This window comes from Mesoplodon densirostris, chromosome 5, assembly GCF_025265405.1.
Source record: "Mesoplodon densirostris isolate mMesDen1 chromosome 5, mMesDen1 primary haplotype, whole genome shotgun sequence".
Classification (NCBI taxonomy): domain Eukaryota; kingdom Metazoa; phylum Chordata; class Mammalia; order Artiodactyla; family Ziphiidae; genus Mesoplodon; species Mesoplodon densirostris.
Genome location: NC_082665.1, coordinates 118,666,383 through 118,692,534, shown reverse-complemented (window position 1 = coordinate 118,692,534; position 26,152 = coordinate 118,666,383). Strand labels below are relative to the sequence as shown.

The following is a 26,152-nucleotide window of genomic DNA, read 5'->3' as shown; positions in this document are numbered from 1 at the left end:
TTCTACTGGTTTGCTGAGAGTTTTAGTTATGAGTGAATGTTGAATTTTATCTAACGCTTTTTCTGCATCTGAGATGACCAAATGGTTTTTCTTTTTAAATTTATTAATATGGTAAATTATATTGGCTGGTTTTCAAATGTTGAACCACCCTTGCATTTCTAGGATAAACCTACTTGGTCATGGTATATTATCCTTTTTATATATTATTGGATTTGGTTTGCTAATATTTTGTCAAGGATTTTGTTTCTTTTTTCATGAGTAATATTGATGTGTGATTTCCTTTTCTTGTAATGTCTGTGCCTGATTTTGGTATCAGCTCTTTTGCTTTTCAGAAGAGTATTTTTAGAATTCGTATGTTGATGTAATTTGTATTACAGTGGAATAATAAGGGAGCTAGGTATGATTTGTATTATATGTGGTTATAGTATGTATTAGGTATGACTATTATTATTATACCTAACTCCCTTAAGCTACTTGTATGTACAGTACAGTTTTTCTTCTCTTTTCTGCTCAATTCTTCTCATTACCCCCTTTGCCACTGTTTTCTGCTGTGGTAGCTTTTCTTGCCACCTTGCTACAGCTTCCTGCTACAGCTTCCTCTTTCTCTTTTATGTTGCCCTTTTCTTTTGTTTTAAGTGTTTATAGCTGTTCTAGTCTCCTGCCTTTTAATCTCAGGATTCATTCATTCATGTATTTAAACAGAGCTTGAGTCCCTACTCTGGGCAAGACACTGCTACACAGTACACTGTTACAGCCGAGGACATGACACGCAGGATAGCAGGCATAGCTGGAGGCATTACTAGTCTCCAGGTCCCTGGCCCTCAGTTTTCTCTGACTAGCAGGTAACCTGCTTGGATAGACAGGGGAACTTGAAGGGGAATTCTTCCTGGGCTCAGAGGTTGGACCTCTAGCTCACTCCTTATTAGGCCTTGTCTTCTCTGGGCAGGGCAGGGGTCCTGTCAACCAAAGGTTCTAGGTCAATTCACTGAATGACTAATTGTGGAATTTTTTAAAGCTCCACAAATTTACATAAATCACACAATTTCCCCCTAATTATGTAAAGATTGTTTCTTTTAAAAAATATATCTTTGGGCTTCCTTGGTGGCGCAGTGGTTGAGAGTCCGCCTGCCGATGCAGGGGACACGGGTTCGTGCCCCGGTCCGGGAGGATCCCACATGCCGCGGAGCGGCTGGGCCCGTGAGCCATGGCTGCTGGGCCTGCGTGTCTGGAGCCTATGCTCCGCAAGGGGAGAGGCCACAGCAGTGAGAGGCCCGCGTACCGCAAAAAAAAATATATATATCTTCGGACTTCACTGGTGACGTAGTGGTTAAGAATCCACCTGCCAATGCAGGGGACACAGGTTCAAGCCCTGGTCCGGGAAGATCCCACATGCCACAGAGCAACTAAGTCTGTGTGCCACAACTACTGAGCCTGCGCTCTAGAACCCGTGAGCACAACTACTGAGCCCACGTTTCACAACTACTGCAGCCCACACACCTAGAGCCCGTGCTCCGCAACAAGAGAAACCACCACAAAGAGAAGCCCGTGCACCGCAACGAAAAGTAGACCCTGCTCACTACAACTAGAGAAAGCCTGCATGCAGCAATGAAGATCCATCGCAACCAAAAATAAATAAAATAATTACACTATATATATATCTTCAATTTCCTCAACTTGCAATAGATAGATTGGTAGTCTAGGAAGGCTCTGAAGAGCCAGGATTCTAGGCTCCTCATGCTGTTGGACAATCTGAGAGTAAGTTGCATACATCATGACTCTATAGAATATATCTCTAAGTATATTCTTTTATATAACCAAGGTAAAATGATCAAATTCAGGAATTTAACATTGATGCAATTCTATTCTCTGATGTATAGTCCATATTCAAATTTTGCCAACTATCCTAATAAATAATTATCCTTTGTAACAATTTTTTTTCCAGTCTAGGATCCAGTCCAGTTTCATATGTTGCATTTCTTTGTCCTGCCTCTTTTGTCTCCTTTCATCATAAAAAGTTTGTCAGCCTTTCTTAGTCTTTTATGATATTTACATTTTTGAAGATTGAAGGCAGTTGGTGCACAGCTTGTCCTTCAATTTGGTTTTGTCTTATTGTCAGCCTATGATTAGATTTGAGTTATTCACTTTTGTCAAGGATACTACATAAGTGATGTTGGCTCATTCTCAGTACTTAACATCAGAAGGCACATGATGTCATTTTCTCTTATTGGTGATCTTTAGTCACTTAGTTAAGGTGATGTCTGCCAGATTTCTTCATTGTAAAGATACTTTTCCCCTCATATATAATGAATAAGTTATCTTTGGGGAGATGGTTTGAGACTGTGTAAATATTCTGCTTCGGAAGAAATTTCACTGACGGCTTTAACGTCCATTGATGATTCTTGCCTGAATCAATTATTATGATGGTGGCTACAAAATAGTGATTTTCTAACACTATCATTCTTCTACATTCATCAGCTGACATTCTACTGTGAAAAGAGCTTTACCTCACCGCCCCCTTTCTTCCTTCCTTTTTCTATTTATTTATTTATTTGCATACTTATTTATATATACATATACGTTTCCGTAGAAATTCACAGACTCATTTCCTGTTCAAAAATTCTCTTCTGAAAAGCTAAGGGGTGCAGAGTGTAAGGGTCATGCTTACCTTTGAAAAGAATGTAGATATGTAGACATATCATGAATTAACTCATTTTGATGCTCAAATTGCTTTTGACTTGGCATGTGGGCGACATCCCTTAGCTTTAAAATTTTTAATATTTTAAAAAATGCTGCTAAGAATAATTTTAGTGAATATAATAAAAAGAAAATATTCATGTCTATAATTGATATTTGTTGAATATATTCAAGAAGACTATTTCTTAAAACCAAACTTTTGGCAAATAAGCAAGTGTCATGAGCTTTAAAAATCTTTTATTTGAATAAATGATTATTGAGTGAAATTTGCTTTCTGCCAGTGGTACTCTAGGACCAAATACCATTTGTATAAAAATTGCATCCTGGTAAATCTTGAAAACAAACAGATTAGTCAAGATCAATAAAGTTCTTTAGATTTTTTGACTTTTAAAATATTAATTCAGCAAGCAGTTGCTAAGTAAAGCCATTACTTTTATGTGACACTATTGAACCCTGATGCTAGATATTCTTGCATTTTTGACCTTTTGCATTTGGATCCCAGATGCACAAAATTGGGTTAATCACAATCCTTGGTTCATGATATACTCTCATCATTTTCCAAGCGTGACCCATTTTCATTTGTTAGTTATTTTAAATAACTGATTATAATTAGTTATTGTTTCATAACTAATTTTTTTATAACTTTTAATATTTATTTATTTATTAGTTATTTATTTTGGCTGCTCCGGGTCTTAGTTGTGGCATGCATGCCGGATCTAGTTCCCCGACCAGGGATTGAACCCAGGCCCCATGCGTTGGTAGCATGGAGTCTTACCCACTGGACCACCAGGGAAGTCCCCGAGTTATTTTTAAAATTGTGCAACTACAAACCCATCACTCAAAACAAAAGCTAGAACAGACAATAACCCTATGACCTGCCAATTCCACTTCTAGGTATATACCCAGGAGAAACCCTTGCTTATGTACAAGAGGTGACATGTAAAAGAATATTCAGAGCAGCGCTGTTTACAATAGCAAAAACCTGGAAACAACCCAAATGCTCATCAGTGGAAAGCAACATGAATAAACTGGTGTATTCACACAATGAACTATTATATAGCAGTCAAAATCAATGAATTATCGTGATATACAATATAAATAAATCTTGGGACTTCCCTGGAGGTGCAGTGGTTAAAAATCCACCTGCCAATGCGGGGGACATGGGTTTGATCCCTGGTCTGGGAAGATCCCACATGCCGCGGAGCAAATAAGCCCGTGTGCCACATCTACTGAGCCTGCACTCTACAGCCCACGCACCGCAACTGTTGAGCCCGCATGCTGCAACTACTGAAGCCTGCACACCTAGAGCCTGTGCTCCGCAACAAGAGAAGCCACCGCAATGAGAAGCCTGTGCACTGCAATGAAGAGTAGCCCCCGCTCGCCACAACTAGAGAAAGGCCATGCGCAGCAATGAAGACCCAACGCAGCCAAAAATAAAAATAAATAAATAACTCTTATTGTAATATTAAGCAAAAAAAAAGGCCTCAAAGAATAAATACAGCTTAATAGCATTTTTAATAAAGTTAGAGCACAAAAAATTTTTAAATAATAATTTTTAGGAATATGGATAGATGCAAAGAAACTGTATTAAAAGAGAAGCAGTGGAATTATAAACAAGGGATTTAGGATATGGCTACCTGGGGTGAGGGAAAGCAGAGGGATGGGATGGGGGAGTGGGCACATGGCTAGTGTAGGTTATTGTCATGCTTATTAACTGACTGCTTTAAAGAAATAAGTGTAGGGAATTCCCTAGTGGTCCAGTGGTTGCGACTCCTCGCTTTCACTGCTGAGGGCCCGGGTTCAATCCCTGGTCGGGAAACTAAGATCCCCACAAGCTGCACAGCATGGCCAAAAAAATAAAAATGAAAAAAAAAAAGTGTAAACCCAGTCTTGGACATATGAGGAAATTCCTGTTTTCTAGAACTTTTACTACAATTTTAATTCTAGAATTTCCTGATAAAGCTGACTGACTTTCATGTAAATATATGTTAAAATCATGTGGCATTAATTTGGGATTATACTGTATGCCAAAAAATGAAGTTCATACATTTGTAGAAACAGAAGGTACTGAAATCCCAATAACTAACACTGCCCCTTTCTTAAAAAGTATAACCCTTTGGTAGGAAAATATGAGAAAGTTTGAATAAGAATATTTTTTATATAAATGGAAATTGGAAATCATAATTTAATTAAAAGATTCTTTCACTTTTAATTCACAAAAAAAGTTTTCTCAAGTTTGAAAATTTCTGAAAGTCATGTATTATTTTTAACAGAGTAACCAGTTTTTATGGAGTTAACCTAGATCTCTCCCTAACAGAGTAGTGCTGATTCTGTTGCCTTACCATGGCTCTAATCCCAACCTCCTTGTTCCCTACAGCCACTGCCCAAGTTTAGGCCTGGACTTGCAAACCCAAAGTCCACATTTAGCCTACAGAATTTTTTGTTTTTGGCCTGTGTAATGTTTACATTAAAATTGTTGCCAATATTTTAAAAATTGGAAATTGTACTCAAAAATGCAGATTCCAGCTTTATTTAAAAATCAGAATATTTGGCAACATTCAACTATAGCTAAGATGAGACTTTCCTTTTTGGATGAGGCATGGGGGTTCCAGTTCAGAGAGTTTCTGCCATTCTCCTACAACTGGCGCACTTCACTCATTGGCATTACACTTGGCCTTTATAGGAACTTCCAACCTCTTCTCATATCCATTCTTTTGACCTTCCCTCCAACATAGTACATACCCCATTACCTCTCCACATTGTCAAAAGTAGCCTTCTAAGCAGGTTTGATCAAATCACTTCTTGATTTGCATATCCTTGATTTGCTCCTAATTGTTCTTAGGATAAAATCCAAACTCACAGTGGCGTCATGATCTGGTATGCCTGTTTCTCACCTCTTCCCATCTCTGATTACTACTCAGAACAAGCTGTTCCCAGACCCGCTTCCTCATGTCTGTGTTACTCTCTTCCCCTTCTCTTAACTTCTTCTCCAGGCTAACTCATACTCATCCTAAAAGACTCTGCTCTGACATCAGTCCTCCAGGAAACCTTTCCCCAAAGCTTTTGCCTCCTCCCCTTCCTTTGTGATCCCAAAGCGACATAAGCTCTTCCGAGTTTGTGAGTTCTTCATTAAAATTTTTGAGGTCTCCAAACACCACCAACAGGTGTTAAACCCGGGTAGGCTAAAGTGGGGTTAATCGTACTTGGATTAAGACCAGCGTTATTTTCGAGTCTAGACCTCTGACCGAGTATGGTTCCAAGGGTGAAGTGTGACAGGCGTGTGTAAAGGTCCACACCAGTACGAACTCCGGGGACTAGGGCTGGTGGGCGTTTCAGACCCCGCCGGGTGCACTACCGCAAGCGCGCCGCCAAGGTCTGAAGTCGCTGCGAGCGCAGACTCTGATTGGATAGGGCGGTGCATGCCGGTAGCGGCCGGGCCTTCGAAGTGCTTGCTGGGAGTTGTAGTTTTTGGAGCCGGAAGCGGGGGTGGCTAGAAACAGCAGCTGAGGCAGCAGTCACTGCCTTTGCTGTCACCCGGCTGTAGTGCATCACTCTGAGCCCACCGGCCGTGGGTGCCTCCTCGGTTCCCGGAGGACTCCGGGAGCCCTGAGGGGCGAAGCGACGGGGACGCCTCTCTTAAGAGAAGAGGCGACGTTGCAGCCCCGGATGCGGGCAGACGGCGCGGGAATGGAGCTTGGCGGCTGCGAAGAAGGCTTGCCGGAGGAGAGCAGGTGGGCTGGGAAGGGGCCGGGGAGTCGCGGGCGGATTGATACGTTGAAGTCCCGGGAGGCTTGAGAGGGCTCGGAGAGCACGAGGAGACCTGCTGGGCGCGACAGACATGAGGGCAACTGTTGTGGGCAACTTGTTTGGGAAGAAATTCTGAAAGGAGGGTCGCGCAGGGCGTGCATAGGGCGGACGAGGGAATGGGCTTAGTGAGGGTGAAGGAGGGGGGTAGGGTATGTTGAGGGCGGGGGCCTGGGGGGTGGGCAGAAGTGGGTGAAGCTCTGATCCAAGGCTGTTGGAGAGGAGGTGGATATTGAGAGGTGCTCTAGTGAGATTTCATAGGCCAGAGTCAATAGATAGCAGTAGGGGACAAGGTGGGTGCCCCGACTGAAACTTGCGGTGACAGCAATTCGGGCCAATATTAAGAAGGTTGAAGTAAGAATTTCTGGGAGTAAAGGTTAGGCAGCATGAGTGGCCTAGAAAGAAGCTTAGGAAAAATGAGTGTGAGGACGGAGTGAAGGAGGGCCTGCGGATGAAAGTGGGCGATTGTAATGGCAGTGGAATGGGGATGGGGGCTTGCTATTGGGACTAGAAATTGCGTGCCCTTTGTCAAAGCTGGATCGCTGTCAGAGAGTAACAGGACCTCCCTGTCGTTTCCTTTTCATCCTTAAACCCTTCACTCCTTCCCCACAATGCAGCTAAGCAATTTCCCATTTATTTATATGAAACTGTTGTTATCGAGTTCATACCTTCTAGAAATTAGAGAATTTAAGATTTTAAAAACTACTTTGACCGAATGGTGGCTTGGACTCTGGAGAGGTACTACCCCTATGTAGGGGTTGCTTCATTAATAACTCTGGTCTTAACCTCTTAAGAATCTGGAATGTACATCATAGAGCAGGAATGTGGGTTAAGGAAGTCTTTTTTTAAACATCTTTATTGAATTATAATTGCTTTACATTGTTGTGTTAGTTTCTGCTGTATAACAAAGTGAATAAGCTATACGTATACATATATCCCCATATCCCCTCCCTCTTGCGTCTCCCTCCCACCCTCCCTATCCCACTCCTCTAGTGGGTCACAAAGCACGGAGCTGATCTCCCTGTTCTATGCTGATCTCCGTGTACTATGCGGCTGCTTCCCACTAGCTATCTGTTTTACATTTGGTAGTGTGTATATGTCCATGCCTCTCTCTCACTTCGTCCCAGCTTACCCTTCTCCTTCCCCTTCCCCGTGTCCTCAAGTCCACTCTCTACGTCTGCGTCTTTATTCCTGTCCTGCCCCTAGGTTCGTCAGAACCATTTTTTTTTTTTAGATTCCATATATATGTGTTACCATATGGTATTTGTTTTTTTCTTTCTGACTTACTTCATTCTGTATGACAGACTCTGGGTCCATCCACCTCACTACAAATAACTCAATTTCGTTACTTTTTATGGCTCAGTAATATTCCATTGTATATATGTGCCACATCTTCTTTATCCATTCATCTGTCGAGGGACACCAAGGTTGCTTCCATGTCCTGGCTATTGTAAATAGTGCTGCAGTGAACATTGTGGTACATGACTCTTTTTTGAATTATGGTTTTCTCAGGGAATATGCCCAGTAGTGGGATTGCTAGATCATATGGTAGTTCTGTTTTTAGTTTTTTAAGGAACCTCCATACTGTTCTCCATAGTGGCTGTATCAATTTACTTTCCCACCAACAGTGGGAGAGGGTTCCCTTTTCTCCACACCCTCTCCAGCATTTTTTGCTTGTAGATTTTTGATGATGGCCATTCTGACTGGTGTGAGGTGATACCTCATTGTAGTTTTGACTTGCATTTCTCTAGTGATTAGTGATGTTGAGCATCCTTTCATATGTTTGTTGGCAATCTATATCTTCTTTGGAGAAATGTCTATTTAGGTCTTCTGCCCATTTTTGGATTGGGTTGTTTGTTTTTTTTGATATTGAGCTGCATGAGCTGCTTGTATACTTTGGAGATTAATCCTTTGTCAGTTGCTTCATTTGCAAATATTTTCTCCCATTCTGAGTGTTGTCTTTTTGTCTTGTTTATGGTTTCCTTTGCTGTGCAAAAGCTTTTAAGTTTCATTAGGTCCCATTTGTTTATTTTTGTCTTTATTTCCATTTCTCTAGGAGGTGGGTCAAAAAGGATCTTGCTGTGATTTATGTCATAGAGTGTTCTGCCTTTGTTTTCCTCTAAGAGTTTTATAGTGTCTGGCCTTACATTTAAGGAAGTCTTTCTTGACTTTTAAAAATATTCAGATATAATTAGAGTCTCAGGAGCAGCTGGGATCCAAAGACTGGAGGTGGAATTTTTACCTCTGAGAAAATATCAACAGGGGAAAATTAATGAGATGTTGTACCTGGGTGAAGACCTGGCTGTTTTAAAGGGTGACTACTCTTTTATGTGCACAGTTAGCCTGTGGCCTGCTGTACAAAACCTGGGCCGACAGGACCTTGACGTTCCTGCCCGAGACTTGTGAATGATGTGTTCAGTGAAACTGAACATCTTACTTCTCTTTTCCATGTTTCAGTTTCTGCTTATGTATATTTGGCTACTTATTCTTCCTCCAGATGTCTGTGAAATGCTTCGTGTAAAAGGTCCTATATACATTCTAAACAAATTTTAGGATTGTTTTTATTTTCCTCTACCAGTTCATGTGGGAGAGGCTGGGTTGGAAATTCAAATTTCCTCCCCATCTAGCTGAGTTTTTTATTTATTTAATATATTTAACAAACACTTATTTACTACATGCCAGGCATTGCTTAAGAGCCTTACAAGTATTATTTAATCCCCATAACAACTGGGTGAGATAGGTACTATTCAATATATTATCACCATTTGACAGGTGAGGGAGCTGAGACATAGACAGGATAAATAACTTGCCATGGTCCTACAGTAAATCCTTGGTGGAACTGGGATTCAAACCCAGGCAATCTGGCTCTACTTTTTTTTTTTTTTTTTTTTTGCGGTACGCGGGCCTCTCACTGTTGTGGCCTCTCTCGATGTGGCCTCTCTCGTTGCGGAGCACAGGCTCGGGACGTGCAAGCGCAGCTGCCATGGCTCACGGGCCCAGCCGCTCCGCGGCATGTGGGATCTTCCCAGACCGGGGCACGAACCTGTGTCCCCTGCATCGGCAGGCGGACTCTCAACCACTGTGCCACCAGGGAAGCCCTGGCTCTATTTTTAATACCTACACTATACTACCTCTCACTATGCTAATATACTGGGATGAAGAAATGTATAAGGTAATTAATTATATAGCATTCTTTGCCTGTCATTTTAAGGCTATTAGGACCGCTCCTTTGCAGGTATCTTTTTCTGTTATTCTTTCCATGCTTGCCTCTTAATCAAGGAACTTTAGTCAAAACTTAATTTCAATAGTGGGATTATCCCCACAAAATCACTCATACTGTTGCCATAGCCAACTCTCTGTGGGTGGCTAGTTAACTCAGAATGTGTTATTTAATGGGACTTCATGGCACTGATAGCCTCCTTAGTTCCAGATAGTCAAATGGTAAATAAAATACATGCCTTGTGCCTGAGAATTGAGGCACTGTGGCTGGGTCACTGCAAACCTAACCCTTCTGTGGCCAGTAAAACACCCAATTCAGAAGACATCTTGATGAGATGGCATCATTTTTAAAAAATATATAATGAAGGATAAAACTGCTCAGTTATTTTCTGAAAGCAGCTGATGTAGTGAAACATGCATAAGCTTTATATCCAGGTAGATCTGCATTTGAATTCTAGCTCTATGGCTTAACTTGGCTTATCCTGTCTGAGTGGGAAGAATGATGCCTTCCTGACTGGTAAGTTGTGAGGATTCAATAACATAATGTGCATAAAGCTCCTCACAGAGTGCCTGATATGTACTGAATGCAAAAAATGTCTACTTCCATCTCCTCCCCAGTTTTCTTAAAATAAGTTTAGTGGGTGCTCTTCCAGTTGCTGTTTCCAATGGTATCGTTGCTCTCTCTTCCTCCTTCTGTGGCTCCTCTGTCCGAGTTGAACACACTGGGGACTGGGGTGTTGGCCTAGCTTTTAATTTCATCCTTGGAGTGGAATGTCATAGATTCCCCTATTGTTTTCCATGTAGCTAGTCACCACTAGCAAAATGCTGTAATGCTTAGGGATGATACTTCACTTTTCCTAGGGTTTCCTAAATGCCAATTATTTGGAGTTTGTCTGGTGAAACTACGAAACAATTAAAAGCATGATTCTTCTTGCATTGCTCTGTCACCCTTAGCTGCCTTGGGCTATGCAATCTACTTCTGAGCTTGGAACCCGACTACTTCCACAGTTTTCCTGGTACAGTGAGTCTGATAGAATCAGAATTCAAGGATTAAGGTACTTTTTTGTGTCTCCAAGCTGAGCTCATTCTATTGACCAAAACCTTTTCCTCCTCTGTTCTCTATCTCAGTTAATAGTGTTTTCCATTCAGTCAACCAAGTCAGAAACCTCAGTGAAATTTGATACTTCCCTCTCCTTCATTTCCCATACCCAGGCAGTCACAGGTACAATGAGTTCTGTTTCTGATTTTTCTCTTGAAGCCTTTTTTTTTCCCCTCCGTTTCCAAATATATTGGCTTATATTACCGAAAAATCCAGGGAGTGGTATTGCTTCAGGAATGGCCAAGTGTAGCTGCTTAAACAAAAGTTTGTCCCTCAAAGTGAGAGAGTGGCATGGACATATATACACTACCAAATGTAAAACCAATAGCTAGTGGGAAGCAGCCACATAGCACAGAGAGATCAGCTCGGTGCTTTGTGACTCCCTAGAGGGGTGGGAGGGAGGGAGATGCAAGAGGAAAGAGATATGGGGATATAAGTATATGTATAACTGATTCACTTTGTTATAAAGCAGAAACTAACACACCATTGTAAAGCAATTATACTCCAATAAAGATGTTAAAAAAATAATAAAAGTTTGTCCCTGCCTGTGTGCTCTTTTTCTCGATGTGTTGGCTTCATTCTCAGGCAGATTTTACTTTTTTAAAAAATTTATTTATTTTATTTTATTTTATTTAGTTTTGGCTGCGTTGTGTCTTGTTGCTACGCACGGGCTTTCTCTAGTTGCGGCGACTGAGGGCTACTCTTCGTTGCAACGTGCAGACTTCTCATTGCGGTGGCTTCTCTTGTTGCAGACCACGGGCTCTAGGCGCGCGGGCTTCAGTAGTTGTGGCTCGTGGGCTCTAGAGCACAGGCTCAGTAATTGTGGTGCATGGGCTTAGTTGCTCTGCGGCATGTGGGATCTTCCCGGACCAGGGATCGAATCCGTGTCCCCTGCATTGGCAGGCGGACTCTTAACCACTGCGCCACCAGGGAAGTCGCAGATTTTTCTACAGGATAACCCTTGGCGACTTCAAGTTTAGCAATCCAACCAAAAAGAAGACAAAAGCAATCCCCATAGGTATAGCAAAAGTGAAAATTCTGGGGCTGACTCTTTTTGGACTGACTTATGTTCCTGTTCTTGTAATCAGGGTATGGAATATGTTGCTCAGTCAGGCCTAAGTTATATGCCCAACCCTGGATCCTAGGGTAGGGTGATATCTTCTTGGGACTTCATGGACCAGATTAAGTGCCAGAGGGGTGATTTCCCTGTGAAAGATCATTATTCTGTTACCAAAAGAAAGGGACATGAATTCTGGGCAGCTATAAACAAAATTATTCACTAAAGCCTTTATTATTTCTCATTGTGGATTCTCTCAGTAGCCTCCTGACTAAGCTCCCAATCTGAGCCCAGTCCCCCTATTCCAAGCAGCTTCCACATTGCTACCAGCTTAATTTTTCAGAAGCAGTTACTCTAGTATTTTGCTCAGAAATGTTCAGTGATTTCTCATTGAAAATAGAAAGTCAAAACTTCCCTGGTATTCAGTATGAAGTTTCCAGTTACAAAACCATGGCATTCACTCTCTCACATCTCCTTCCTCACCATTCTGATACTTGCTCCTCTAAATTCCCTGCATTGCCTCCTTCTTTGCCTGGAGAGCTCTTAGTCGTTCTTTAAATAATGCTCCTTTAGAAGTCATCATTGACCTGCCCTTTTCTATCTCTCTTAATACAGCACTTCTCACTCTGTAGCATTTTTTAAATGTACGTGCCCCTTTCCCCCACTGCGTTCTGAATATCCGGAGAGGTGGGGACTCTCCCTCTTTAACCACCATAAGCCCGGTGCCTAGCACAGTGCCTGACATATGCTTGATGCTCACTGAATGAAAGCCTGACATATGGTTGGTGCTCACTGGGCCATGGCTCACGGGCCCAGCCACTCCGCGGCATGTTGGTGCTCAAGGAATGAAAATGGTAAAATTTGGTCATGCTTCTTATGGTTGGGCAGGTGTCATTGGTGCTGTTGCTATTGAAAGGGCCTCTGTTTCTCCCTTTCTGATTATTCATTTTTCACTTTTTCACGTCATTTTCATTTTCTGTTTCTTCCCTTTCGTTCCCGTTTTCCTTTGACCATTCTCTGGAAGCACTGGTAGCAAAGCAAGAGGATCACATGTTTTTTGAGCAATCCAAACTGCTACTCCGATTATTAGTACAACTCTCCCTCCCCCACCCCGCTGCCCCCCCCGCCCCTCCCCCCCAAAACATATTCTTGAAGCTTTTGGGGAAAATGCTCTTGTCAGAACCCAGAAGCTGGAGGTGTATCAGCTGATAGCAGGAACCATAAGCTGAAGCTTTTCTCAGTATCTACCCTCCCCACAGCTGTTTCTGCTTTTTTATAGCTGCTTTATCACTTCTTCCGTAGATGGAATTTTTTTCCTGTTTTTTATTTTGTTTTGTAATCTTGCCTCCGTAAACAACCTGCCTTGGTATTTATAGACCAGCTCTGTCCAACATGATAGCCACTTAGCCACCTGTGGTAATTTAAGTCTCAATTAATTAAAATTAAATAAAATTTTAAAATTTCAGTTCTTTAGTCACGCTGCACGGACTTCAAGTGCTTAATGGCCACAGTGGCTAGTGGCTGCCACATTGGACAGCACAGATACAGAACATTTCCAGCATCACAGGAAGTTCAATTGAACAATGCTGCTGTAGATTTAAATCTGCATTTTTCAGGAAAGAACTGCAGCATGCTTACATGTTTTTAGTTCCTCTGGATCAGGCTCACTTGAAGTGTAAACTACACTTGATTAGGAGGAGAGAAGATTATTAAAGGAAGTCATCAATAGTAGTGAGTAAAGAGGAACTTGGCAAACTATCTCTCAAAGTTTGTGGGGCCATATCCTTTGCCAGTGAAACTCACAGGAACTCTGCTGGATTGTAGGACTGAGAGATGATTGATTTTTTACTAGAAAACAGCAGAATCCCATAATTTCTTAAGGGTTCTCAGACAGTCTCCTGGTGAGCTCTCTCATTTGGATACTTTTGAGAAGAAAGCAGTAATAGTCATATTGCCATTCCTCTTCACCCACCTCCCTCCAAGACCATGAATTTATTTTTGCCTCCTAACCTCCTAAAGAGTCCTTTCAGAGTTTTAGATTTTCCAAGGGTGTTTTTTTTTTTTCTATTTGTTTTGTTCTACTTTTGTTATTTGCTCACTGTTTTATTGCTTTCTGGCTGGAGAATATGTCTGTACTACTTCTACTTTTGAGGATCTATTGACTTTTCATATGCGTGTGCCTTAGTACAAGGCCAGTTTTTGTGACTGTTCTATGTGTGCTTTAAAAAAGTGTTCTTCAGGGTGTAGTTTTCTAGATGTTATAGAACAACCTTATTAATTATATATTATTCAGTTCTTCTAATCACTTTTTTACTTTTGGTTTTCATGATCTCCCATTACCATTGTTTTTTCCATTTCCATTTTTCTTTTTATTATTTATTTATTTATTTTGGCTATGCTGGGTCTTTGTTGCGGCACATGGGATCTTTAGTTGTGGCATGTGGACTTCTTAGTTGTGGCATGCAGACTCTTAGTTGCGGCATGCAGGATCTAGTTCCCCGACCACGGATCGAACCCAGGCCTCCTGTGTTGGGAGCGTGGAGTCTTACCCACTGGACCACCAGGGAAGTCCCCGTTTTTCTTTTTCTTTTCTGCAGTTTTTGTTTCCCCTGTGTGTGTGTGTGTGTGTATGTGTGTGTGTGTGTGTGTGTGTGCGCGTTGTTTTGTTTGATATATTTTGAGGCCATGTTATTGGATACATAAAAACTAATGAGAGCTGTATCTTCATTATTCCCTTTTTGTCTTTTTAAATGATTCTTGCCTTGAATACAACCTTGATATTAGTATAGTTTCCTCCTGCTTTTTTGTTTGATTGGCTGTTTTGTTTTAAATAGTTGAGTTTATTCCATTGACACTTATTTTTATCTCATATCTGTTGGGTCTTAATTCTGTCATCTTTTAAAAATGATTTCTATAATGTTCTCTTGCTGTTTTCTTTCCTCAGCAGTTTTTTTTTTTTTTTTTTTTTTTTTTTCTTTTTCTTTTTGCGGTATGCGGGCCTCTCACTGTTGTGGCCTCTCCCGTTGCGGAGCACAGGCTCCGGATGCGCAGGCCCAGCGGCCATGGCTCACGGGCCCAGCCGCTCCGCGGCATATGGGATCCTCCCAGACCGGGGCACGAACCCGTATCCCCTGCATCGGCAGGCGGACTCTCAACCACTGCGCTACCAGGGAGGCCCTCCTCAGCAGTTTTTGAGATAGTTTAGTTTTAGTTCTAATGATGGTTATCTTTTACTTTAAAATAGTCTCAGGGCCTCCCTGGTGGCGCAAGTGGTTGAGAGTCCGCCTGCCGATGCAGGGGATACGGGTTCGTGCCCCGGTCTGGGAGGATCCCATATGCCGCGGAGCGGCTGGGCCCGTGAGCCATGGCCGCTGAGCCTGCGCGTCCGGAGCCTACGCGTCCGGAGCCTGTGCTCCGCAACGGGGGAGGCCGCAACAGTGAGAGGCCCGCATACCGCAAAAAAAAAAAAAAAAAAAAAAAAAAATAAAATAGTCTCCCTAAAACTGAGGCAACTGAGGCAGTGTCTTTCCTCCTTTGCCTTTGCTATTGGAGTGGTGGTATATGCCTCCTTTACCTTGCTTGTAAAGCACTCTTCTACCCAGACAACATAAGGTGTGACTGTAAGGTAATGAGATTGGCTTTCTTATATGACTCACAAAATCAACCCTATTTTTTTGCAGTAAAACCTTATAAGTTTCTTTCATTCTATCCAGTAAGCAGATTTGATTCTCTGTTATATACAAGGTCATCCAATATTGAGGAAGTCTTTCCAGCTATCCTGCTTCAGTGAGAGCACCATGAACATAAACAGGGCCTTGGAACCTTTGCTAAGAAGAAATTTGACCCTAGTTTAAATTCAGTGAAGATATTCTTTGTAGGTGGAACACTGTGACTAGTCTTAATTATGTCACAAACTGTCCAATCCCAGATTTTCTCTGAAGCAGAATGGGTAAGAAGGCTTTATACTAGATACCCCTTCTGATTTAATTGGATTTATTAGATTTATGCAATGGAAGTTCAAAGGAAAAGGACAGAGAAAAGGGAAGTAATACTACTATTATTTGCTTGATGGTGGTGCTTTCTGTAGATTATCAATTACACTCCTTTATGAAGTAGTTGTTCTCTCCATTTTGCAGATGAGGGAACTGAAGCTTAAAGAGTTTAATGGCTTGCCCAAGGATGCACAGCTAGTTTGTGCAGAGCTAGGATTCAAATTCAGGTTGGCCTGACCGTGAAGCTTGTTCTCTTTCCACTGAATGACATTTTCTCTCTGCTTATTAAAATATAAAATACAAAAGAAATAGAGGGACTTCCCTGGTGGCGCAGAGGTTAAGACTCCACACTCCCAATGCTGGCGACCGGGTTTGATCCCTGGTCAGGGAACTAGATCCCACATGCATGCCACAACTAGGAGTTTGCACGCCACAACTAAGGAGCTGGTGAGCTGCAACTAAAGAGCCTGCCTGCCACAACTAAGACCTGGCACAACCAAATAAATAAATAAATATTAAAAAAGAAAAAAAAGGAAATAGAAAAACCATGGTCCTTCTCCTTAAGGAAATCAACCACATACCGGTAAATAACAATGTTTTTTTTTTTAAAGATTATTATTAAGAGGAATGGTGTATTGACAGCTTGTGTTACAGAGTTTCTAACAAAAAAGTTGTAGCAGGTCAGATTATTTAGAACTTCTTGGGAGAAAATTGTACTAGAGCTGAACCTTAATTCCTGAATGGGACAAGAAGAGAATCATTCCAAGTGGAAAGGTCTCCATGGATACAGTCATGAGAGTAGGTATGAGGTTAGCATGTTTGCATGTGGTAGAGAGAGAGAGAGACTGTATTCAAATTGAGGAGTACTGAGCAGGATGGAGAATGTTTGAACTCCATACTAAGGAGTTTGCATATCATCAGTGGTAAGGTTTCTGACATAAGGTATTTTCCTACCTTTTGTTAAATCTACCCATTGTTGAAATTCAAGAAATTTAGTATCATTAAAATTTAGTATGATTGGTGAAACATTCGTTGAATAGGTATAAAGTTACAAAGCATGCCTTCTAGACAGTGAGATTCCTAGACATTGAGGTTCCCTCCTAGACTTTTGAGATTCTGCTGTCAACCGCTAAAGGGATGGAACTGCCAATGGTTAGGTTCTCCTAAGTGCCCCAGAGCTGAGAGCTGGATAATAGAGTCAAGTATGTTTTTTCTATAAGCATATTGTTTATCTGAAAAGCGCTGTAAATATACTACATACTCTACAAGTTAAAAGCTGTATAACTAAAAACAGAAAATATGGAGCCAGGTAAGAAGAAAGTTAAATGCAAATTAAACATGGTAGTTTCTTGCTACCTCAGTGTTACCAATAATTATTTCCCGGGACTTCCCTGGTGGCGCAGTGGTTAAAAATCCGCCTGCTAATGCAGGGGACATAGGTTCGATCCCTAGTCCAGGAAGGTCCCACATGCCGTGAAGCAACTGGGCCTGTGCACCACAACTACTGAGCCTGCACTCCAAAGCCCGTGAGCCACAACTACTGAGCCCTCATGCCACAACTACTGAAGTCCGCGCACCTAGAACCCGTACTCTGTGACAAGAGAAGCCACCACAATGAGAAGCACCCGCACCGCAAGGAAGAGTAGCCCCCACTCGCCGCAACTGGAGAAAGCCCGTGCAGAGCAATGAAGACCCAACAGAAACAAAAATAAATAAATAAAATAAACAAATTTTATTAAAAAAATTATTTCCCTAATTAGGTTTTTCCCTACTTTAAAAATGAACCCATTACTTCTTTCCAGGAAGTGCTTTCTGGCATTAAAAGTCCTAGGTGCTTGCCTGACCACAATCTTTCAGCATAAGATGCCTTTGATACCTGAGTATTTAAAAAATCCTTTATGGTATTTTCCAGCTTCTGGTTCGCTAACTTTGTTCATATTATTGACCTTTCTTTAATTGCTAGCCTCAAGGAAGGCCGAAATAGTTCCTCTCTTCTCTACATTCCCCTTATATAACCAAAAGTAACCACTATTAACATATCACTGTTTCTCTCAGTATATTTATGTCAAGATCATAAATATAATTTTACATTCTGCTTTTGATACTTTTTTTTTTTTTTGCGGTACGCGGGCCTCTCACTGTTGTGGCCTCTCCCGTTGCGGAGCGCAGGCTCATTGGCCATGGCTCACGGGCCCAGCCACTCTGCGGCATGTGGGATCTTCCCAGACCGGGACACGAACCCGTGTCCCCTGCATCGGCAGGTGGACTCTCAACCACTGCGCCACCAGGGAAGCCCTGCTTTTTATACTTTTACGTACTTTCATTAGCTTTGGAAATTGTTCCTAATCAAAAATTTTATTGGTTTCATGATATTCCACATATGGATATCACATACCTCTCCTCACATTTCAGGGATCAAATCATTACCTGAGTTGGGACAATCTGACCTTCAACTCTGGTCTCAGGTAGATACCACATTACAATGCAGATAACTGGCATACTGTAGATGGGATATGCTAATAAGTTGAAGCTGTTTCCTTTTATTACTAAAAAGAGTCTTGGGGGTGGAAGATATGCCAATATATATTTCTTGCATTGAACCTCATTTTACAATTGCACAGTATTTACTATTGATTTACTATTGATTTCACTTATTTTTAGTTATTAGTTTTATATTAGTTATATGGTATAACACTTCTTTAAAAAATAACATTTGCTTTTAACTTTACTGTTTTAACCTGAGTGTTACTTCTAATTGTGATTTGGCAAGCTTAAGACTGAGTTGGCATTTAGGGAAACTTTTTCCTTGGGTATGCTTATTTGAGTTGCTTAAGCAATTCCTGTTCCTCTTCAAAGAATGTAGTCAAAATCCTCCCCAAAGAAAATTGGCAGGACTTTATTCTGAGATTGGCTTTGCTGTTTGTTGATGAACATGATTCAAGTAGAGATGGATTATGCCATCCCTTGCCACTCGAGCCTAGTTCTTCCTTGACATAGGGTAATATGCTTAGAAAGACTTGCTTTTCATTTATGGTGATTTAAGAAGAGCACTCTGTATACTTGTAGAAGTGGCCATACAGAGGGCTGCTCTGAGCCTAATACAGTCCTTGCCTGTGCCCAGATGAAGGTTACATGTGAATGCAAGATGATACAATCTAAATAATTATTACCAAACAGGTTTAGCCTAGGAAAGACTGACCTCACTTGCTAACAATCTGGGTAAAGAATGAGGAGGGATATTTTATTTCTCATGGTGATCTATTTATTTGCATCTAAGATTCAGGTATGAATGGATTAATCCAACCATTGTGTATGGGCTTCAGTTGAACTTAGTATGTCAGCTCTCTGAAAATGATAACAGGATCATTAGGGTAAAGGATCCTAAAAAGTAAAGACACTAAACAGACTAGCTATGTAAATCAAAACATTTTTAGGACTTCCCTGGTGGCACAGTGGTTAAGAATCCGCCTGCCAGTGCAGGGGACACAGGTTCGAGCCCTGGTCCGGGAAGATCCCACGTGCCGTGGAGCAACTAAGCCCGTGTGTCACAACGACTGAGCCTGTGCTCTAGAGCCCGTGAGCCACAACTACTGAGTCTGCGTGCCACAACTACTGAAGCTCGTGCGCCTGTGCTCCGCAACAAGAGAAGCCACTGCAATGAGAAGCCCACGCACCGCAACGTAGAGTAACCCCTGCTCACCACAGCTAGGGAAAAGCCCACGCGCAACACGAATACCCAACACAGCCAAAAATAAATAAATAAATTAATTAATTAAAAAAATTTTTTTAAGTTTACTTTTCTTCTATATGAGCATATACCAAATATAGACGGTTTGGTACGTCTTAGAGTAAGAGCCACCTTCTTTTGTAGCTGTGGTATCTCAAGGGCACTTTATTTTGGGGAAGAAAATTTCTTTAGTTTGTACAGAAGTTGTTAATACATCTGAATGCTCAAGGTTTCTAGGGTTTCAATGCTCTTTGTAAAATTTTGGAATCAAAGCCCTAGGATGTCTTGGTGTCTTGGTGTCTACTTTCAGCATTTATTATGATGTTCTTTGTGTCTTTTTTTTTTTTTTCTTGCGGTACTTGGGCCTCTCACCGCTGTGGCCCCTCCCGCTGTGGAGCACAGGCTCCGGATGCGCAGGCCCAGCGGCCATGGCTCACGGGCCCAGCCGCTCCGCGGCATGTGGGATCCTCCCAGACCGGGGCACGAACCCGTGTCCCCTGCATCGGCAGGCGGACTCCCAACCACTGTGCCACCAGGGAAGCCCTATCATGATGTTCTTTGACAGTTAACCTTGTAAGATCAATACAGAATGAATCAGAACACAGATATGCAGAGTCACTTGAGGAAACAGACTGGCTCTCAGACCTGCACCACTTGATTGTAACCTGTTGGAATGTAAAACTGTATCAGTCAGAACAGGCCAGATGCTTCCTGAGGAAGCATAGGAGATGGAAAATCAAAAGCTGGCAGTCAGTTGGCCTCTGTGATGGCAGTTTCACAGTACAACAATAAGTGGCCTTTTAATGACCACCTCAGTCCTGTGTGCATCTTAGTTATCTTGAAATATCTCTCAGGACTGGGTTAGAAATAGAACAGGGGAATGGCTAACAGGTATATGAAAAAGTGCTTCACGTGACCAGTTATCAGGGAAGTGCAAATCAAAACCACAATGAGATATCATCTCACACCTGTTAGAAGGGCTAGGCATCAAAAAGACAAGAGGCGGGCTTCCCTGGTGGCGCAGTGATTGGGAGTCCGCCTGCTGATGCAGGGGACACGGGTTCGTGCCCTGGTCTGGGAGGATCCCACGTGCCACGGAGTGGCTGGGCCCGTGAGCCATGGCCGCTGAGCCTGCGTGTCCGGAGCCTGTGCTGCGCAGTGGGAGAGGCCACAACAGTGAGAGGCCCGCGTACCGAAAAAAAAAAAAAAAAAACGACAAGAGACAACAAGTGTTGGCAAGGGTGTGGAGAAAAAGGGACTCTTGTTGGTGGTATTGTAAATTGGGGCAGCCATTATGGAAAACGGTATGGAGATTTCCTCAGGATATTAAAAACAGAATTACCGTATGATCCAGCAATTCTCCTTCTGGATATATATCTAAAGGAAACAAAATCACTCTCTTGAAAAGACATCTGCACCCCCATGTTCATTGCAGCATTATTTAAAATAGCCAAGACATGGAAACAACCTAAGTGTCCATTGACACATGTATGGATAAAGAAAATGTCACACACACACACACACACACACAGGAATATTATTTAGCCATAAAGAAGGAAATCTTGCCATTTGTAGCAACATGGATGGACCTTGAGGGCATTATGCTAAGTGAAATAAATCAGACAGAGAAAGACAAGTACTGTATTATCTCACATATGTAGAATCCAAAACACCCAAACTCATAGGAGTAGAGAACAGATTGATGATTGCCAGAGGCAGGGGATGAGGTGGTGGAGGAAATGGGTGAAGGTGGTCCAAAGGTACAAACTTATAAGTCAGTTTTGGGGGTGTAATGTACAGCATGGTGATTATAGTTAACAGTACTGTATTGTATATTTGAAAGTTGCTAAGAGAGTAGATCTTAAAAGTTCTCATCACAAGGAACAAAATTTATAACTGTGTGAGGTGATAGATGTTAACTAAACTTACTCTGGTAATCATTTCACAATGATTACCAAATATATCAAATCATTATATTGTATGCCTTATATCAAAGGCATATATCAAATCATTATATTGTATGCCTTAAACTAATATAATGTTATATGTCAATTATTTCTCAATAAAACTGGGGGGAAAAAAGAAATAGAACAGGGGAGTCTGGTGACTCAAATGTTTAATGATGTAAGGTTAAAAAAGCCTGGTGTCTCCCAGTTTGAATAAATTCTTGGTCTCAAGGCCTTCAGAGGAGAAAACCAGAGTGAGATCCATTTGGCTTTCCCCTTTTAGATAATACTCTTGTACCAGACCTAGCTTCATTCATTTTATTTTATTTGTCTGCCTTTACTCTCTTCATCCACTTTTTAAAAGTGTCTCAGAAAGTGTACAAAATGTATGAGAGTTAGAAAGGATTCCAGTTCAGAACGCTCCTACCCTACTAGGTATTTAAATGATATTAAAATAGTTATAGTGAAAGTTCCTTGAAGAAATTATAACCATTCCCAGGACTGTCCTTGAAGAGGAAAGAGTAGTATTCTAATAAGAAATGAAAGGGCTAGATAAAGTGTACAGCATAACAATTTGGGGCCCAAGAGAAGGAGTTTGACACCTCATTTCCTCATGTTTTCCTTATCCAGCTTGATTCTGTGTATCCATTTCTTTTCACTCAATTGCAGCTGGTTTTGAGTTTTTATTGGGTTGGAAGCTGTGTTGAGAAAATGCTGGGAATTTGAGAGGAACCTTGACGATCATCTAGGGCAATAATTTTCAAACTTTTACCCTAAAGTACTTCACATGGTCCAAGGGAATAAGCCAGTAGTTGATTGATTTGGGGACATGTCCTAAGTGGCTCAGTGCAAGCTTAAAACATTTTGTCTCAATTTTAGGTTAAAAAATTAAGGGGGAAAATCATGGGCAATTTGTATTCTTATCCATAATATTTGTGTACAGATATATGTACTTAGTACTGGAAATATAGTTAATAAAAAGTTGTTTTTGGCTTTTTTGTTTGGCAAAAGATTTCTGGTTTTCAGCAAATGCCCTCATCTCTTTATATATTGACCATGTAATGTCATTGTCCAGAAATGGATCTTAATGGGTCACACTCCTAGAAACAGGATTATAGGCTACTTACATGAGGATGGAATGATAGTAGATGAAGATCACCTTACAAAGCACAATATGCCATGTAAATATGAGGGCTTTATATATATATATATATATGCTTGTTTGTTTATTTATTTTGGCTGCACTGGCTCTTTGTTGCAGCATGTGGAATCTTTAGTTGAGGCATGTGGACTTCTTAGTTGCAGCATGCAGACTCTTAGTTGCGGCATGCATGCAGGGATCAAACCCAGGCCCCCTGCATTGGGAGCGCAGAGTCTTACCCACTGGACCACCAGGGAAGTCCCAATATGAGGGTTTTAAAACAAAATCTTAGTGTTCTTTACAACTTCAGTCCTCTCAGAATTGGGTCTTATACTCAAGTAAAAAATTAATAGGGGAGAGAATGTTAGGATGTGGGGCAGGAGGCTTCTTGTCTTAGACTTTCTTTGACGTGGTCAGGATCAGGTACAACAAAGTAACTAACTGTTGGTATAATTGATGCCCTTGCAGGAGGGAGCACTGGCAGTTGCTGGGTAATTTGAAGACTACTGTGGAGGGTTTAGTATCAGCTAACAGCCCCAATGTCTGGTCCAAGTATGGTGGCCTGGAGCGGCTTTGCAGGGACATGCAGAGCATCCTCTATCATGGGCTCATCCATGACCAGGTATGTAGATCCCTTCTTTTCTTTTTGTGCCAGATTGGCTGAATCACTTGTTGGAAAGAAATAGTTGCATTAAGTTGTTAGCAGGGAAAAGATGAAGGCAACTAGTCTCTGAGCCCTTGAGAGCAAGACTATAATATATGATAACAAGGAGGAGGATAAGGACAATGATGATGAATCATTGCGATGTTCCTCTTAAGAGTATCCTAGGACGTATCTGAGAAATATTTACAGGATATTGCCATTTTTAGACTATCCTGTGAGCATCACTTTGTTGATAACTTGTTGATGCTTATGAGTGATAGTTTTAGTTATAGCTTACGTTTTCTTCTATGTAAACTTTATTGATGTTGTTTCTTTTCCTAAGTATCCTCAAACACTCTAATAAGCTTTGAGTATTAAAAATGAGTGGAATCTACTAACACTCAATGGTTTCTGCTTTAATTCTCAATGGCAGTTACTCCATTTGCAATGTTTTAAATAAGGTTTGGTTCTCGATAAAATGGTCAAATGGGTCATTGGATCTGATCCTCCTACTTTTTAAAAATCAAACCTCATAAATATGTGCATAATTTGTGTTCCCAAACACTCATGCTCTTCCCATGTAAGGCCTTAGTATTCTTTCCTGAAACTCTTTTTTTCCAAGCCAGGCTTGTCTTTCTTTTTTTTTTTTTTTTTTTTGCGGTATGCGGGCCTCTCACTGTTGTGGCCTCCCCCGTTGCGGAGCACAGGCTCCGGACGCGCAGGCTCCGGACGCGCAGGCTCAGCGGCCATGGCCCACGGGCCCAGCCGCGGATATGGGATCCTCCCAGACCGGGGCACGAACCCGTATCCCCTGCATCGGCAGGCGGACTCTCAACCACTTGTGCCACCAGGGAGGCCCTTGTCTTTCTTTTTTAATCAGAATTTATTCTCAACTAGCAGTCACACTGGAAAAAATTAATTGGTATTAAGATATTCATAGTTGATAGGATTTAATGTGCTACATACACTCCCTTCTAAAAATATGTATATATCACCTCTGAACAAACTCTTTAAACCAGTGTTCTTGTAGAGTTTTTTCAGAATTCAGTGGAAAAGTTGGCTTAGGTTAGATTTTCTTTATTCAGAGTAAGTTCTAAAAATGAGGCCCTCTTTCTAAAGAATTTTGAAGATATGGGGAAAATTTTTATCTTTTAAAGAGCTGAATCTTAATGGTCATCATTATTAAAACCTCACTCCAGGAATTTGGAGGCAACATTGTATAGTAGACTGACAGAGTCTTTGGAATCAGAACCTGGATTGAAATTGCTCAGATCCTTGGGGGAAAAAATGACATAGTAGTAATAATTATGGATTTTTGAGTCAGACTGCTCTTATTTTATCTCAGCCTCACCACTCTGTGGTATTGGGTAAGTTACATAACTGTTAGTGCTTCTGTTTCCTCATTTGTAAAATGAGGCGATAACACTGGTATGTACTTCATAGGATTGTTGTGAGAATTAAATGAGATAATACCTGAAAAAGCTTTAAAAAGTGTAGTAAGTTGTCTGTCAGTCTTAACTATTAGGTGATATTAACTTTTTTGAGCCTTTTCTCATTGGTAGAAATGTTGATAATATTATTTATATCATAATGTTTGATGAAAAGATTAAATGAAATGGCATACAAATTTGCCTAGCACAGTTCGTGGTACATAGGAAGTAATTAATAAGTGTTCCCCTCATTTTTTTTAAGCTTCAAGTTACATGTTGTCCTATGAAAAAAATATGACCATTGGAATTTACAAAACAAATAGTTTAACCCACTGCAATCTGGTTTCTGCCTTTACCACTGTTGTTCTTGCTACTGAAGTTTAAGTAAGTCCATGTTACCAAATCCAGTGAACATTTCTCCTTTGAACACTGTCTTGTGTTCTTCACTGTTGAACATCATCAGACCTTGCCTCGTATTGCATTATTCCAATGTTATGGAGACCTTCTCCTACCTCTGTGATCACTCTTTCTTAGTTTATTTCTGTGGAATCTCTTCCTCTCGGATTTTAGTTTTTAATACAGTCCAGTCCTATGTCCTTATCTCTTATTACATTGTACATTTTCTGAAACAGTCTCCTTCACTTGCATTGTTTTAACTGTCACCTATACACTACCTACCCCCAGCTCAGCCATCTCTGCTGAACTTCAGATCCACAAGACTAGCTGTCTGGCTATCTGCTATACATTATCATCTGGCTGGCTGTCCTATAGGCCAAGTACAACATGACCCAAAACAAACTTATTTTCTCTCATAAGGTTGCCCTTCCTCCTGATATTTTTAATACTGATCTGTGGCATTGCCAGCTACTCAGTCTCCCAAGCCAGAATTGGGAACCACGCCAACATGTTTTACAAAAACCCAATACAAGTTTCCCAGACTGATGACCAAGATAGCTACCAGATTAGAGGCACTGTCATTTAGTGGTTAAAGTACTTTCATCTTGATAGCAAAAAAGTTCTTTTCTTGGCTCTATTACTCATTTTACATTGTCATCTGGAGTAATCATTTTACTATATTTGAAGACAGTTTTACCATCTGTGCCAGAAACAGAATATGTATCATGATGAAATAGTAAAGTCAGTAGAATTCCCAAGTGAAAGATGCTTGGTAAATGCAACACAATATTATTGTTATTGGTAAGTAATAAGATCTGTGAAGGTACCTGTTCAGCAGAATGAAAACTGTTAAAGTATACGGTCACCTACAAAACAGCAGTAGTGTTAGTAAGCACAAGCAGAGCAAACCAGACAAATCTGTCATACACACATACATTTAGCAACTACAGGCTCTAGTGGGAAGAATTAAAGACAAAAGATCCATACCAACTTCACTGCTGCTC

At 41.2% G+C, this 26,152-nt stretch overlaps 1 protein-coding gene across 2 annotated transcripts in view; it reads left to right on the top strand.

Annotated features, from left to right (window-relative positions):
• The first annotated feature begins 6,190 nt into the window (after positions 1 to 6,190).
• The window catches only part of RUBCN (rubicon autophagy regulator), a 57,073-nt gene continuing 37,111 nt past the window's right edge, over positions 6,191 to 26,152 (top strand). For both annotated transcript variants that reach the window (XM_060099384.1, XM_060099383.1), the window contains exons 1-2: positions 6,191 to 6,425; positions 23,148 to 23,301. In XM_060099384.1, coding sequence (XP_059955367.1) covers positions 6,361 to 6,425; positions 23,148 to 23,301 — 219 coding nt within the window. In that variant the 5' untranslated portion in view covers positions 6,191 to 6,360. The remainder of the gene's footprint in view (positions 6,426 to 23,147; positions 23,302 to 26,152) is intronic.